This window comes from Lepidochelys kempii, chromosome 1, assembly GCF_965140285.1.
Source record: "Lepidochelys kempii isolate rLepKem1 chromosome 1, rLepKem1.hap1, whole genome shotgun sequence".
Lineage (NCBI taxonomy): Eukaryota > Metazoa > Chordata > Testudines > Cheloniidae > Lepidochelys > Lepidochelys kempii.
The window spans coordinates 10,387,761-10,404,772 of record NC_136380.1 but is presented as its reverse complement, the minus strand read 5'-3'; the positions used below and the strand labels follow the sequence as shown (position 1 = coordinate 10,404,772).

The window sequence follows — 17,012 nt, the reverse complement described above, 5'->3', positions numbered from 1 at the left end:
AGTGGATGATCCAATCTTAGCTGAAGCAGATGGATTAGGTGGGACCCAGGAGGCATTGTCCATCTGTAATCCCTATGGCTCGGTGACCTTGCTTCACAGCCCAGCACACGGCACTGCTGGGCTCCTTCCCAGACCGTGAGAATACTCCTGTATTTTCCACACAGCTCAGCGTGTCTCTTCCTCAAAACTAGCCAAACATGCCATGGGAGATGACCGGGGTGCCGGAGAGGGAGGGGTGTTCCTGATGGGGCAGCGAGCTGGAAGGGCCTGGTTTTTGCACTAGTGATGAGTGATCCTCTAGCAGTTGGGAGGCAGAATCCAGGCCATGTGGATGCTTTTCCACGCCCAACCGAAGCCGAACCTCTCAGGCTGGAAATCTCCAGAGAACAGACTCTCCCATGAGGTTACCCACACTCCTTGTTCCCTTACAAGGCTAGAACTTCCTATAAGCATCACTGTCCCCCGTTGTACAGAAGGGGAAACTGAGGCAGCGTGCAGCAAAGGGACTTGCCTAAGGTCACTGAGCAAGTCAGTGCCAGAGCCAGGACCAGAACTCCTGGGTCCAGCCCCATGGTCTAACCAACCTCCCTTGCAAAGGCTGTGAGCCTGCAAGGTGCTGGGGCAACGGATAGAACGGGCTTCTTGTGGTCAGCACTGACCAATGCGTTCTCAGAGGAGCTGCCTGAAAAGCAGCAGCCAAATTTCAGAAGAAAAAGAATCAATTAAACATTTGGGATCTTACAGCGTGGCTCAGGTTTGATGGGGGCTTGGGGAGGGCGGAGGCTCAGGCCGGCTCTTGTTTGAGCCGGGCGTTTCACCCATCTCTAGTGCTTAAAAGTAAACAATGGTGGAACCGGGGAGCAATCAAACAGGAACGGTGAGGGAGTCGAGTCACACAGCCGCGTCGCCACCTGGTCGGAGCCCGGTGGGCCGGCAGCCGTTGAATCTGCACATCAGAACCGCAGACGCGCAGGGCAAGACTATGCAAGCCACGGGATCGTTTTCTTTGTAAGCGATCACGGACTTTTCTCCGCCTTCCTCTCCACCGCTGCGCGGGGTGTCATCCTGCCCAGGTTAGTCCCTTCACTGAAGGCTGAGGAGGAGTGGGAAGGGTGGGTCTCCTCTCTCGCAAATACTGCACAGCGGGAGCTGCCCTTCCCCTTGTCCCCCACGTAACTTTGACCTTATCCCTTTGAGGCCTGGACGAGTCCCAGGGCTGCTTCAGCAGGATGATCAGACATTCTCTCACTGGCTGCTATACAGACACTTCTGGGCCTTACAAACCAGGCCAGGAACCTCCCTCAGATCCCACTGGATCTCTGAGCATTGTTAAATGCCCAGAGCCCGGGCACCAGTAAGGAAATCAATTATCCTTTTTTCCCCCCCTAGCCTAGAGCTTTTTTAGCTCCCCCTTCAGGCTCATCCACATGCCAGTCACTGCTAACTCCTTGTGTGTGTGTGTGTCTCTCCCTCTGCCACGACCCTGCAGCAGCCTCCTACCTGAAGGGCCTTTTCCACAGCTTCTCGCAGCCCTCCAGTTCCACCAGGTCTTGGACGGGCACTTTCACCTCTTCCGGCTTCGGCTTCACCTCGTCCAATTCCCTGTGGGGAGAACAAAGCAGCACGTTAGCCTGGGGGGCTGGGTAAGGCTCATCTGCAGGTGGGCTTTGTACCCCTCAACTAGCTCTGTTCCGAACCTGCTGCTGTTTAAGTGGCTCTACCCCGGTGCAAAGGCAGTTAGCCTGGGACAACGGGGCATAACCTTTATACCGACAGAACTGTGCCCACACCCGGGCCATGGGTGGTACCACCGGCATAGGAATGCCAGGGTGCCTTACCGGCAAAGTACCCCTAGCATACAGGCTACCAGTAAACACACAGCTGTACTGGTTAAAGTGCTGTTTACCACCGTGACACAAAGGCCCCTTGGCAAACTCCCGTCTCAGGCCTGGCAGACTCACTACACCAAATACATTGCTTGCAGGGTATTTACCCATAAAGGGTAACGTGTAAGGTCTCTATCAAAAGCTTTCAGAGTAGCAATCGGCTTAGTCTGTATCCGCAAAAAGAACAGGAGGACTTGTGGCACCGTAGAGACTAACCAATTTATTTGAGCATGAGCTTTCGTGAGCTACAGCTCACTTCCTCGGACGCAAAGCTCGTGACTTCCCCATATGCATGATCGTGGCAAGATGTGTGTACGGGTGTTATGTAAGCGATATTGGGACTATATTGAAGTTTAATGCCCTTATGGTCTCAAGCTAAAAAGGAGTCACCAGGCAGTAATATTACTTGGCAATGGCCACCCCTCCCGTAGCCAGCGGGTGACGTCACATGAGGCTCAGTTGGGTACCAGTGCCCCATCCCAGAACAGTCAACGGGAAAGCATCAGCGACAACCGCAAACAATCAAACCCACTTGGCAGTAAAAAGGAACGCTACAACAGATGGGGGCTCACCCTGCCATTGAATAAAGACAACAGACCGATTCTGTGCAACACAGAGGGGGGAGAGGCCCTCTGCACCCGTTCCCAGGGAGCTGTCTTGTAGAGCGGTGTGTTCGCTGAAAGCTTGGACCATGGTTCCTGTGAAACCAGCCAGCTCTGCAATAGACTGAACTTTGGAGGAAAATAACTTGATCTGATAAGAACGGGAACTATTAAGAAGCGTAGGGACCAGGTCGTGCTCTAGGATTTTGTTGTTTCCAGCTGAACCGCTGTCCTTTCTTAAACAACCCTTCTTGGGTTTTATTACAAGGGCTGGGTGTTATACAGGAGCGGTGATTTAAGGTAAAACTAGTAAATGGCAGGGTGGGGGGACGCTGCACCTTTGGGGTAGAGGATCTGGGATTTCGGGAAGTAGCCAGTGTCAGGGGCTGGCCATCGCAGGGGAATGCTTCAAGAGGACTCATCTATTCTTAACCTGCACGCAGGAGCAGGGCTGGCCTAGCCCAGAGGAGAGCGCTTGAGAGTCGCCTTGTTACCCCTTTTCTCCACTTCTCCGTCCTGGGTACCCCAAGGACCATCACAACCCTCTACAGGTAAAAATGCTGGCCAGGGCATAGGGACTAGAAGAGCTATAGTGTTTTTCCACTTCTGATTTCTATTATTTTGTCAGGAGACCTGGAATTCGACCACACAACCGTCCGGAGACCAATTATCACACATGCCATGGAGATGAGAGGTGCAGACAAACGAAGGAATGCCCAGTCATGGGCCAATCACAGCCTCGCTAGGCTGGGGGTCATGAGCTTCAGGCTTCATTGGTAGAGTTCCCCCCATGTGCCAAAATCAGATCACGTCCATGGCCAGAGAACAAGAGCTTTTTGGCTGGATGCACGATCATTTTTAAAGTGTTTCCGTTGAGCTGTGGATACTCACAAGCAAGAGCGGCTGGCCAGCTTGTTTCTAAGCTCCAGAAGGCCACTGATGTTGCCGAGGGCTGGTCTACGCCGGGAACCTACACCGGCACGGCAACACCGCTCAGGGTGTGAAAAATCCACCTCCTCACAGCGGAGCGAGGGAACTCCTCCCGCCGCTACAGGGAGCGTGTACGCTGCTGTCGTGCCGTGTCTTCAGGTGGAGACGCCCAGAGAGTCGAGCCAGGTCGATCGGCACCAGGACTGACCGCGGCGTCACGGAGCACACGCCGCCAGCAGGGCCCAGCCTGCTCCGTGCTAAGGAGCTTTTCTCCGCCTGCGAGGACGGAACCCAGAAGCCTCCTCGATTCCTCCACAGCGTCCTGGGAGGTGGGGTCAGGAGAGGCGCTCAGGAGGACCAGCCGCAAGCAGCTAAGGAGCGGATGCACTCCAGCTGGAGGCAGGGCCGGGCGCTGGCTGCGAACCGCGCCCAGGGAAAAGATGGCTGCTGGGGAGCCTTTCGGAGGTCGACGCCCGCAGGCTGAGACTTGTTGCTTTTCAGCACTAACCCAGCCATTTCCAGCATCTCTGGCCTCTTGCCAGGCTTGACCCAGGTGGTCACTCCTGGGATGGGCCTCAAATGACTTCTCTTGGGACATACCATGTTCCCTTTGCATGACCGCCCCCCCCCCCGGGTCTGTCTCACCGCCTCATCAGCGCCCCGGGGTCCCAGCTACTTACACGTTGATACAGACGGTTCTCTTTGTCGCCTTCTTCAGCTCCCGGGACAGCTGGGCCTGCTTCATCCTACAAGGACAGACAGGACAAGCAGAGGGCGTTGGGATGTACCCATGCGGCTCCTTCCCAGCTGCATGTCCCCTTTGCCTGGGCCTCGCTCTCGGGCAACTGCATTAGGCCTAGCAAAGGTGGGAGCAGAGCCAGGCACTCTTAGCCCTTACCGGGAGCAGGGCGGGAGGACACAGGGGTAAGGACATCTGCATCCAATCTACAGCTGGCAGCTCCAAAACTAAGAACGGCCAGACTGGATCAGACCAATGGTCCATCTAGCCCAGCGTCCTGTCTTCTGACAGTGGCCGATGCCAGGTGCCCCAGAGGGAATAAACAGAACAGGTCATCAGTAAGTGATCCATCCCGTTACCCATTCCCAACTTCCGGCACTCAGAGGCGAGGGACACCCAGGCTGTGGGGTTGCATCCTGACCACCTTGGCTAATAGCTAGGACTGTTGTGCAATTAAACAAAATTAGTCTCACTGTTAAACAATAATAGAATACCAGTGATTTAAATGTTTGTGGATGTTTTCTATATTCTCAAATATATTGATTTCAATTACAACACAGAATACAAAGTGTACAGTGCTCACTTTATTTTTTATTACAAGTATTTGCACTGTAAAAAAACCAAAAGAAACAGTATTTTTCGATTCACCTCATACAAGTCCTGTAGTGCAATCTCTTTATCATGAAAGTTGAATTTACAAAAGTAGAATTATGTACAAAAACCCTGCATTCAAAAATAAAACAACGTAAAATTTTAGAGTCTGCAAGTCCACTCAGACCTACTTCTTGGTCAGCCAATTGCTCAGACAAACAAGTTTGTTTACATTTGCAGGAGATAACGCTGCCTGCTTCTTGTTTACAATGTCACCTGAAAGTGAGAACAGGTGTTCTCATGGCACTGTTGTAGCCAGCGTTGCAAGATATTTACGTGCCAGACGCATTAAAGATTCATATGTCCCTTGATGCTTCAAACACCATTCCAGGGGACATGCGTCCATGCTGATGCTGGGTTCTGCTCGACAACGATCCAAAGCAGTGCGGATCAACGCATGTTCATTTTCATCATCTGAGTCAGATGCCACCAGCAGAAGGCTGATTCTTTTTTGGTGGTTCGGGTTCCGTAGTTTCCGCATCAGAGTTATTTAAGACTTTTAAGACGTCTGAAAGCATGCGCCACACCTCATCCCTCTCAGATTTTGGAAGGCACTTCAGATTCTTAAACCTTGGGTCGCTATCTTTAGAAATCTCACATTGGTACCTTCTTTGCGTTTTGTCAAATCTGCAGTGAAAGTGTTCTTAAAACGAACAACATGTGGTGGGTCATCATCCGAGACTGCTACAACATGAAATATATACAGAATGCGGGTAAAACCGAGCAGGGGACATAAAATTCTCTCCCAAGGAGTTCAGTCACAAATTTAATTAACTCATTTTTTTAACAAGTGCCGTCAGCATGGAAGCATGTCCTCTGGAATGGTGGCCGAAGCATGAAGGGGCATAAGAACATTTAGTGTTATCTGGCATGCAAATACCTTGCAATGCCAGCTACAAAAGTGCCATGCAAATGCCTCTTCTCACTTTCTGGTGACATTGTAAGTAAGAAGTGGGCAGCATTATCTCCTGTAAATGTAAACAACGTGTTTGTCTTAACGATTGGCTGAACAAGAAGTAGGACTGAGTGGACTTGCAAGCTCTGAAGTTTTACATTGTTTTGTTTTCGAGTGCAGTTATGTAACCAAAAAAACTACATTTGTAAGTCGCACTTTCGAAACAAAGGGATTGCACGACAGTACTTGCAGGAGATTAATTGAAAAATACTATTTCTTTCGTTTATCATTTTACAATGAAAATATTTATAATAAAAAATAATATACAGTTTGATTTCAATTACAACACAGAATACAATATATATGAAAATGTAGAAAAACATACAAAATATTTACTACATTTCAATTGGTATTCCATTATCTGGTGTGATTAAAACTGTGATTAATCACGATTAATTTTTTTGAGTTAATCGCATGAATTAACTGCAATTAATCGACAGCCCTACTAAGAGCCATTGGTGGGCCTACCCTCCGTGAACTCATCTTGCTCCTTTTCGAACCCAGTTCTAGTTTTGGCCTTCATCCCACCCCCTGGCACCGAGTTGCACAGGTTGACTGTGTCTCGCAGCGCTCTGCTGTGTGAGCTAGAGACCTCCCTTGGCTGGCGATATAATTAGGGCTTATTTCTTCCTCACAGGAAAGCAACATAGCTGGTGGCCGGCCAGAAGCAAGCTCAAGCAGAGGGCAACGGAACAGGTCCATTTCCATCAGCAGAAGGAGCCAGACTCAAGAAGCAGGATCGCCCAGTGGTTAGGGCACTGGCCTGGGACATGCGAACCTTCAGTTCAAGGCCTTCCTCTGCCACAGACTGCATATGTGACCTTGGGCCAGTCCCTTAACTGCTCTGTGCCTCAGTGCCCCCATCCGTACAGCAGGAAGCACGGCCCAGCCCTGCCTCACAAGGGGGCTGGACGGATAAGGCCATTAAAGACTGAGAGTCACTCAGATACTAAGGTGCTTGTTTGGCCCCATCACCCTCGCTAGACAGCCAGCACACGGCATGCCCATGGCCCACTGATAACCTCATCCCCTGGCCTTTGGATTGGCTGCAAAATCCCACCCAAGGGCTCCCACTGGCCTCAGCAAGCGAGTTCCCTGCTCCAGCACACTGACACAACCCCTCCCTCCAATGGGGGCAGGCAGAGCCGCAGGGAGTGTGAGCAGAGCCTTGCATATTGCCTTCCTTGCTCCCATCCTCTGCACTGCAGGGTCCAGCTTTCCCATGGAGGAGGGCTGGGCAAAACTCCCTCCTGCCCTAGGACCCTGCAGCAGCATCCCCCACCGGGTCTCCTCCGCAGTGCCCAGGGTCTGCATGCCCTGTGCCCCCCACCAGCCCAGGCGAGACTCTCTCATACGCTGGGCAGCAACAGACCCTTAACCAACCTCTCGTTCTTCTTGTTCTGGTGCTCGGCAGCTTCCACTTTCTTCCGCACCAGGCTCTCAATCAGCTCCTGCTCCTTCTCGGCCGCTCGCCGCAGCTCCCCCTCCCGGAGCTGGTAACGCTCACGAAGGGCGTCGTATTCCGCCTTCATGGCACAGTTCCCGCTGCCCAGATCTTTCGCCTGGCCCTTCAGCTGTTGCTGCTCTGCTTCCAGCTCAGAGATCCGTCCGCTCAGGGACGCCAGCCTGAGCCAAACCAAGAGACAGCCCTCTAGGGAATGGGCTCCCCCCGACTTGCACCCCAAACTTTATCAGCACTCCTGAAAGCGAGCTCCCAAACTGGAGCAACTGCCATCTTGATCACCACCAGGGATTGAACCCAGGGCCTCCAGAGTTGAGAGCACGTGCCTCTCCAGCTTGAGCTAAAGGCTTAAGTCCCTTAGCTGGGAGCTGTAGCAGACTCATATCCTCTGTGGATCAGGCAGAGGGGGAAAACACACAACGTAGGCTGGAAATGGGGTAACTGACTAGAGCGAGAGATACACTGTACAGGTTTCTCTGCCACACGCCCAGCTTGCTGGGTGATCTCTGCAGGGCTAGTAGGAGTGAAGAGTAGTAAATGTTTACTGCCGTTAAAGTTGGCTCCTCAGATTGTGATTCCAACACAGGAGGAGGTCTGTAGGGGAAGGAGGGGCCAGTTTTGCAGAGTAGACCTGCCCCCTCATGCTGGTTAAATAAACAGGTGTCTGTATAAAATAAGCCCCAAGGATAAGCGCCCTGGAAGGAAGCAGTGTTAAATCAGGTGCACCCAGGAGATTGGGGGGCATTCTTACCTGGTCTTCTGCTCCTGCAGTTTACACTCTTTGGCCTTGAGTAATTTGCTCAGTTCAATAATTCGATACGCCAACTGCAAACGAGAGAGAGATTTCAAAGGCCAGGTGATCTTCCAAAGAGAAACGCACATATGTGGACGTAGCTTTCTCAAGGGCTGTGGAGCACATGAGGCAGAACTGGTGAGAGTCATAAACCGGACTCCACCTGAGATTGTGGTGTGTGCAGTGGGATACAAGAATGATGACAGGTTGGGTTTTTTTGTTGCTCACTTGCATGCCAACACTCAGACTATCTTTTAGTGGACCAACTTCTTGCCTCTCTGACCAACAGGAGTTGATCCAACAGAAGATATTGCCTCCCCCACCATGTCTCTCTAACATCCCTGTAACTGACCCAGCTACAACACCATTGCCTATAGTATTCAGCATGCTCTTCCTATTCACAAGCCATTTCCAAGCTACAGGAACAAACTAAAAGGTCTGGGAGCTGCTTGTAGATACAGAGAGTGATTTTCCAGATGCCAGAATTGCAGACAGGTTCCCCAGTTGCTCTCTAACCTACAGCCTCCATAATGGTACTGTCTATAGACCTACAGTACATAAAACCGGCCACACTGGGTCAGACCAAAGGTCCATCTAACCCAGCATCCTGTCTTCTGACCATGGCCACTGCCAGGTGCCCCAGAGGGCATGAACAGAACAGGTAATCATCAATTGATCCATCCCCCGTCGTCCATTCCCAGCTTCTGGCAAACAGTGGCCAGGGACACCATCCCTGCCCATCCTGGCTAATAGCCATTGATGGACCTATCCTCTAAGAATTTATTGAGTTCTTTTTTGAACCTTGCTAGTGTCTTGGCCTTCACATAAATCCTCTAGCAAGGAGTTCCACAGGTTGACTGCGCGTTGTGTGAAAAAATTCTTCCTTTCGTTTGTTTGAAATCTGCTGCCTATAGCTAAATCCGGCAATGCTGAGTGCTCTGCAATACCACGCCTTGCCTTCTTTGCAAGTGCAAAGTCCACACTTACTAGTGGCAGTACCTAGCCATCGGGTTGGCAACAGTCCCGTATTACAAGGGTCGTCTCTTATTTAAACAGACACCTTTTCTCCCAGACTTCAACATTTTTAAAATGTTCTCATCAAGCAAAGCCAGCGCTGTGATGTCCTTACCTTCCAATGATCAGAAGTTTGTAAAATTTCACAGTGTAGTAATGCAGAATCAGGCCTATGATTTACCGAACCCCTGTACCTATGGCGCAGAGGCTCCCAAATGAGGGTGGGTGCAGTAAGGTTATCAGGGGGGCACGAAGAGATGATGGGGCCACACTGAAAGGCTGGAGTCAGGAGGGGAGTCAGGAGGGGAGTCTGTCTGGCAGGGGACAAGGAAAGGGCTCTGTCCAGGCGGCCTCGGCTGCCAGAAACAGGCTCCCTGCCCACCTCCCTCTCCCACTGCTGCAGCAGCCACCAACCAGCAGTCACACACCTCGGCTGGGGATGTTGGCAGAGACTCTGCGAGCAGGTGGGCTACACCCTGGGAGTACTGACACCCCTCCCCTCTCCCCGCCAGAGAGGGCCCCCTCCGGACCCTGGCCTTTCAGTGCAGCTCCAGGGCACACAGCCCTGTCCACTTGCCCTGCCAGACCGGCCCTGCGCAGGGAAAGCAGACAGGGCCACGCTCAAGGGCTGAAATCAGCAGGGGGCCGTAATTCACGGCTGCCTCTTTCCACACCCCTCCCGACCCCGCTGCCCTGGGTCCAGGCAGCCAAGACAGCCTGACTGCTGCAGGGAGAGGAAGTTTCCTCAACTGCCAACATGGTCTGTACCCCCCAAACCTTATGGAACTGGGCACCCCTCCCCTGGCACCGGTGGGCACAGGCTACTCCCCCCACATGCAGGGGCTAAGAAAACAGGGCAAATGACAATCCAGGGCCACAAGAGCTGACCCTTGGGACCTTCCCTCCCCCCTACGTACCTCCCCACTGACGTCTTTCATCTCCGCAATTTGCCCCTGGTACTTTATCTTCAGGGTCTGCAGCGCTTCCGTGGGGCCCAAGCCTGGTTCCAGCACGCAGCCCTTGGTTTCCCGCCCTGACCTACAGACAGGGCAGGTTAAAAAAAACCCAAAGTCACTTCTGAGCATGCAGCTGCTGAGTTTGCAGCGGAGTTTAATGAAGATCTGCCTTCCCCAGGAGCAGAGGCCAAATTCCTGAGGCAGAGGGGCAATCCCACTGGGGCAGCGTGCAAGAAAGAGACGGCAAAGGTGCAATGAATTGTTTTGCTTCGTGCATTTAAAAAAAAAACAACAGAGCCTGAACTTCAGTACATCCGCAGCTTTCATTTGAAAACAGCCCAGCTTCTGCTTTTTTGCAGCAGAAAATCATACTGTAAACACAGGTGTTTCTGCTCTGTTAAGCCAAACTGCCTCTAGCAAAGATGCTCTCTCCTGCCCCCGCTGCCCTCAGTGAGGCGTGAAGCCGGGGGCCTAATGAAACAAACACGACGATTGGCTTCTCCGTTACTTTAGCCAGGCTATTAAATGCAGACGTCGCTCTTAATGTAACATTAAAAATACCCGTTTTGCCGTCAAAGTCAGCAAGTGCAAAAGCCAAGAGCTCCTGCTGCAACGTCAATGCTGCTATGTCACTCATGCTGCAGATTTTGTGGTGCATTTAACTGAGGCAAGTCCAACAAGCTGCTCACTACCCAGGAAAGCTGCAATGCCCCCATGCAATGTGGTCAAGTTATTTTTATCTTTATCTTTGCATAACGTAACTGCTGTTAAAGGTTAGCTATGCAACGTTACCATTGCCGGATCAGACCAGATCCTGCGCCCCGACCCACTGTCGGCTGGAATAAGCGCGGCAGAATGTGGCTGGCAGTTTTTTGTGGGGCGAGAGAGCAAAAGATACACGCATGCAGAAGGATTGCTTTGTTCACCTCTTGCAGTGCAGCTAATTCTGGGGTGGAACATTGCAGCTGTTAAACTCACAGCAGTTTGGGGCAGGAGGTGAAGAAGCAAAACACTATCAAACTGAAGCTGCACAGGGGCTCTAGGAAGGCAGAACGTAATTACCCACAATGCAATCTGGCCTAGCCCCCAGGCTTAACCTCCCTTTACTCTTGCAAAAAAGTCACTTGGACTCTATGGTTCAGATCACTTACGTTACTGGCGTCTCCTCTGAAAGACAACAGCAGCGGCTCAGCACTGACAGAGAAGAAAGCCTGTCTCCATCCATCCTGAGCCACTTCCCACTCCTACTCAGCTGGGGAGCCAGGAACCGGTGCCTGGCTGACTCAGTGGATTTTTGTTGGAAAGGAAGAAAGGTCTGATTGTGAAAGCCTCCCCCTTCCCAGGGCACGGACTGCCACCACTAGTCAGAGGCATTCGGTGCTGTGAGGGACCAGGGAAAGGGCCGGCTACGCTTGCCTACCAACTTCCAAAGATAACAGTGCAGCCATTGTGGGGCCAGAGGGGATATAACCCAGTGCTGCTGGCTCTGGGAAGTGTCACGCCCTCCTCCATGCCTGAGGAGGAAGAAGTCAGATCCGTTCTACTTACCTAGGGGCCTGGAGATCAAAGGACTCAGCCTGTAGCTTCTCTGTGAAATGCACCAGCAAGCTGGACTTTTCCAACAGTTTGGTATCTGCAAGGAAGCAAAGAGATCCAGGGCATGGGGATCACGAACATCGTGTGCGGGAGAGGGGGGACCCATTCATCAGAACCCCTTCTCTGAAATCTGGGGGAGAGGTCAGACATGAAAGAACCCCCAGCTCTGCCAGTTCTAGAAGGAGCCTGCTGCCGGCGGCTTAACAAGCAATTTATCCACCTGCAAAACGGGGCGACCAGGCCTACGGGTCTTCTTCCATCTCTACATTCTATTATTGTGAACCTCAAGGGACCGGCGCACGGCTGTAATGAAATGTGACTAGGCCCGCGTATGGGTCATGCCTCCTGGAAAGCATCCACACCATGCGTAGACGAAGCAGGGGACCGGGAGTCAGGATTCCTGGGTTCTGTTCCCAGCTCTGTTCAGGAATCTCTGCAGGACACTAAATGTCGGGTGCCCGACTTATTGTTATTTGTTAATTGTATTAGTGTCGTGCCTACAAGACCAGGATCCATTGGGCTGCACAAACAAAGAGACAGTTCCTGCCCCATAGAGCTTGGGACACTCGGCTTTTCAGAGGCTCTGAGCACCCACAGCTCTAGGGGAAATCAGTGGGTGACAGGACGACTCAGCACATTTGGAAGCCAGGGACCAGCTGTTCCATGGTGGGTGCCCCAAAAATGGAGGGACCCAAAATCAGAGGCCACTTCTGAGAATTTCAACCCGAGTCGGTCTGGACCTTGGCTCCCCCATTTGCAGACGGGGGTTAACAGCAACGCACCTCACAGGGTCGTGGTGAGGTTTAAATCTTTGTGGAGCACTTGGGGATCCTTGGCGAACAGCCCATCACCACTAAGGACCGCCACATTTTGTAACCAGTGGGTTAGTTGTGTTCACACAGCGGCTCCTTCCACAACGCAAGCATGACTCAACAGAGGTGTGTCCCAGCAGGCCATGCTGTTATCGATGTGTGCTGGGGAATCCCTGGTAGTTATCCCATAGCGTCTTAGCAGGGCACAGCATGCCTGAAGGACACACACAGGGCACTGTGCTGCACCCAGATGGGAGGAAGGTGCAATTCAGGTCTCAGACAAATACCTGGTCAAACTTGGATACACCGTGGGTGGGAGGAAAACAAACAAACAGAACCATATGCTCTAGCCCAGGCTGCCAGCAGGACAGCAGGTGTTTTGCTCCCCTGGCGACTAACCAAGCATTAACCATGTTGGTGCGGTTTCAAAGTCCACCTTGCCACCAGCTGTGAAAACAGGGCAAAGCCTCAGGGCTTGTCTACACCATGGTAATTCAATCGGCTGCTGGGGTCCACACTCCCCTCCTCCTGCCGCTGGAGTGCGTCCTCACCTGGAGTGCTTGTACCTACTGAAGTGGGGCTTTGTGGGGCACTGACAGCCGAGTGTGGGGCACTGACAAGTCATACGGAGCTCACGGCTGGAGCCCCCATCCACACCTAAGTGACAGCCCCAGCTGTGACCCCTCCTCACCCCCCGCAAAAGCTCAGTTTCACAGCACAGAGCCTGCCAGCGGTGAAATTGACATTCTTGCCAACTTCACACTGCCAGGGTCTCTGCAGAGCAGCCCCACTCTCTGGGAGCTCTGTGGGGAGCTGGGAGCCCCGGCTTAGAGTGGGGAGCCCAGGCAGCAGCCCAGCTAGGAACTGGGAGCCAGGAAGTAGCATGGTTCCCAGCAGGTAGCCAGGCTCTAGCTGGAGCCCCCCCTCCATCCCCCTCAGGGGTGACAGCCAGAGCTGGGAGCCAGGTGCAGGGACCTACCAGCCTTTCTTGTCAATTTCACGGCTGTGAAATTGACAAGAATTTTAGCCAACAGCCCATGTACCTAAGTGTCTAGGGCACACTGCCTGGCCCTAACTACACCGACAGAAGCCCCACGCCTCTGGGGGAGGCGGAGTTATGACGTCGGCGTAGTAGGGCACTTACATTGGCGGGAGCAAGGCTGTAGCATCAACACTGACACGGTTAGTTCGACATAAGCTGCCTTACACCCACCCAGCTCCAGCATAGACCGAGCCTTCCAACGTACCCGCGGCTCCTGGATATGGAGCATTAGGAGGGCAGGATTATGGTGGGCTCCCCATCGTTCCATTCAAGTGTGATGACCGGCTTGCAGGCTCTCCAGGGGAGCAATTTCCAGCCGTCTCCGGCCCCCAGCACACACATTGGCTCTAGCTAGCTCCAGGGCAGGGGAGCTGCCCCAGGGCTGGAGGCACAATGGTGAGGAAGGTGTGAACATGTCCCAGGAGAGCTTTGAGGACCTCTTGGCAGGACAATCAAAGGGCTGGCTTCATAGAGCACACCACCAGTGGTGAAGCCCGGAGTCAGGCTGGTGAAATTGCCAGTGCCCTCAGGCAATTCTTTGTAAGCTTCTTGCTGGGGAATCTGATCAGAGGGAAAAAGAATGAAATCTACCAGGCTTTGAGAAAACAGTTTGTCCAACAAGCCCTCGGGGCGAAAGACGTGACAATCCGATCAAGGGAGTTTGCAGGAAACGGTGGGCAAGATTTTAAACGTCACCAAAACAGCAAAACATACCAAGGAGTCCAGTACTTTAAATGCTGCCTTAAAATTAAAGCCAGGTCAGTAAGACTTGGTGGGTCTGATGTTACAAGCTATTTGATCGCTCAGGCATTGTCCTGAAGCGACATTACACATGCACACACACAAATGAGAGGACTTAGCTCCATTCAGCCATAGGTCTCAAAGGGCACAAGTAGCATTACCCTTATTTTACAGATAGGGAAACCGAGGCAAGAGAGGGGCAGTGACTTGCCCATGGTCACTCAGCAGAAGAGCCATGAAAAGACCCAGGTCTCCTGAGTCCCGGTCCAGTGCTCTATCCACTAGGCCACATTGTCAGAAATGCCAGATTAGCCGTTCCCTGGACTGGAAAGGATGGCAAACCTGATCCCACTGGAGAAAGGATTCTAACAGGAATCTACCTCCTCCAGTGAGCGTCCCGACCAGTGGACTATGGGATGTACACAGTTGTTCCACTGTAATGATTAAACATTAATTTAGGCAGAAAGGAATGAGAATGACTCTACAGCCTAGTAGTGAGGGTAGTCACCTGAGGAATGGTAGATCCATAAGAACATAAGAATGACCCTACTCAGTCAGACCAAAGGTCCATCTAGCCCAGCATCCTGTCTTCTGACCATGGCCACTGCCAGGTGCCCCAGAGGGAATGAACAGAACAGGGAATCATCAAGTGATCCTTCCCCTCTCGCTCATTCCCAGCTTCTAGCAAACCATTCCTACCCATCCTGGTTAATACCCACTGATGGACCTATCCTCCATGAATTTATCTAGTTCTTTTTTGAACCCATTTATGGTCTTGGCCTTCACAACATCCTCTGGCAAGCAGTTCCACAGGTTGACTGTGTGTTGTGTGGAGAAATACTTCATTTGTTTTAAACCTGCTGCCTATTATTCCAGCTCACATCCCTTCTCACGATCAGCCAGAGGGAGAACTTGAACCAGCAGGTCTCCCACCTCTTGAGTGAGTTCGTAAACCACTGAGCTCTTAAGTCACAAGTCACTTTATGGAGCTGGGCCTTCAGCTCTCTGGCCCCCTTCTGTAAAAATAGAGACACAGTTTCCTGCCTCAAAGGGGGTGGAGGATTCATTCCTTAGCCTCTGCGAAGAGTTGGGTCCCGAAAGCTTAAGAGCCATGCCGATTCTGGCCTGCAGCCCAGCCCCCTCTGCTCTGGTCTAGTGGTGCAAAGAGGCTGGACAGCAGCTCTAGGGGAGACCAGAAGTGGCATCGCTGGATCCTACACGCCAGCCTCCACAGAAGCTGCAAGCAGAGAGGCCAAGCTGGGGCAGGCAGACAGGCCTGACAGCAGCATGCTGTACTCCAGTGATCCCCAGCTGGTAGATGGCCTTAGGGGGCAGTGTACTTTAGAGCAGCCCCTGGACACAGACCAGGCCCCAGGATCAGAGAGCTCCCATCTCAGCTGTCCTCAGTGGAGGCTGGGTGGAGCCGAGAACGTGGCCTTTGATAGCAAAGTGCCATAATGTATTAGACGACGCACAGCCTGGGGGGGTTTTGTGTGCCTTTTTTGTGACATTTGGGTCTAGGCTATTGAGAGCTTCAGCACAGAATGAGCCACCTCCCTTGTGATCAGTCGAAGGTGCGCGAGCCAGTTGTGGGTGCTGGGAGAGGAAGCCTGGCAGGGGGATCTCCTGGTGGGTGCAGAGATAGTCACACATCAGCCCCTGCATCCTCCAATGAAAGGAGGGACCACTCTGTTTGAAAATACCGCACCCTCGAAATGACACTTAGCTTTATCCACCTTCCAAGCCCTTTCACAAGCATTAGCTAATTAATCTTCAGCTCCCCTGTGAAATAAGCAAGCCCTGCATGCATTAGCATGGGAATCATTTCCCTCATTACTGGCAGGCAGCCACCTCTGGCGTGGAATGTGGCAGCGGTCTGATAAAAGCACAGCTAGAGTTTAGGATAGGAAGAGAAGAAAAATCCCAGTGCCAAATGCCGCTGCCAGGGGAATCCGAGGTAGCAGAAGGTAACTAGCCAGGCTCCCCTGCTCTTGTGGCATGAGCCCAGGGGGCGTCGATGAGCAGAGGTGGGTAGTACCCCCAGCAGCACAGCACCCGGCCCAGGACTGATGCCAAAGAAGCCCCCTTTCTGCTGACACCTGACACGTGTCTCTCAGTCTGTGCCCGGCGTGGGGCTGGAGCCTTAGGAAGAAAACCCTGGGTGCCCTGCCCCATAGCCTGCCCCAGCTCCTCGACTCCACCGGGAGGCGGAGCAGCCGGGAGCGAGCTGGCTGCTTTCAAATGTGGCTGGCTCTGCTCTGGGCAGCTCTGCAAAGCGCACAGGTGTTTCACCCACTCCAAGCAGATCACTGGTGCAAATGCATCAGCCCGGCATGCACTCACTCACACCCTCCGTTGCTGCCCCACACGCCCAGCTGCAGCGGCAGTTTATAGGTCTGACCCTCGGGTTTCAACCGTAACGTCAAATCCAGCCGGGCCCGGCCAACGCTTCTTCCTGCTGAGGCAGGTTCTAATATGAATCCCCTGCCGCTTCCCGGGGCGGGAGGAGGGGGATATTGCAGAGATCTCAAAAGCCCATGTCCGGTCCGCCTGTTGTGGATGCCACAGACCCCAGGGCACATTTCACAGAAGGAAGGTTTACTCTGGACTTCTTAAGCAAGTTTCCCCCACCCATCATTGCTGTCCAGCATGCTGGCTACCACGCTCCACCCCAGAAGTGGCTGCATTTCAGTGGTGCAGTACACATTAAACTCATGTGGTACTTTGGGCTCCACTAGGATGTGTTCGTGGGGGGGAGAGGGGGGTGTTCATAGAGCATAAAATATTACCTGACAATCCAGCCCTGCTCAGATCTCGGCTGTGCTTGCGAGCA

The 17,012-nt window shown here is 52.7% G+C and overlaps 1 protein-coding gene across 4 annotated transcripts in view; it reads right to left on the bottom strand.

Annotated features, from left to right (window-relative positions):
* Positions 1-17,012, bottom strand: part of ATG16L2 (autophagy related 16 like 2) — a 63,108-nt gene that overhangs the window by 29,959 nt on the left and 16,137 nt on the right. For 3 of the 4 annotated variants that reach the window (XM_073333838.2, XM_073333807.2, XM_073333817.2), the window contains exons 2-7: positions 11,537-11,621; positions 9,950-10,070; positions 7,977-8,050; positions 7,147-7,389; positions 4,099-4,164; positions 1,501-1,602 (exon numbers count right to left, since the gene is read on the bottom strand). In XM_073333838.2, coding sequence (XP_073189939.1) covers positions 1,501-1,602; positions 4,099-4,164; positions 7,147-7,389; positions 7,977-8,050; positions 9,950-10,070; positions 11,537-11,621 — 691 coding nt within the window. Of the gene's footprint in view, positions 1-1,500; positions 1,603-4,098; positions 4,165-7,146; positions 7,390-7,976; positions 8,051-9,949; positions 10,071-11,139; positions 11,349-11,536; positions 11,622-17,012 lie in introns of those variants that run through there. The other variant, XM_073333826.2, reaches the window with a different exon arrangement.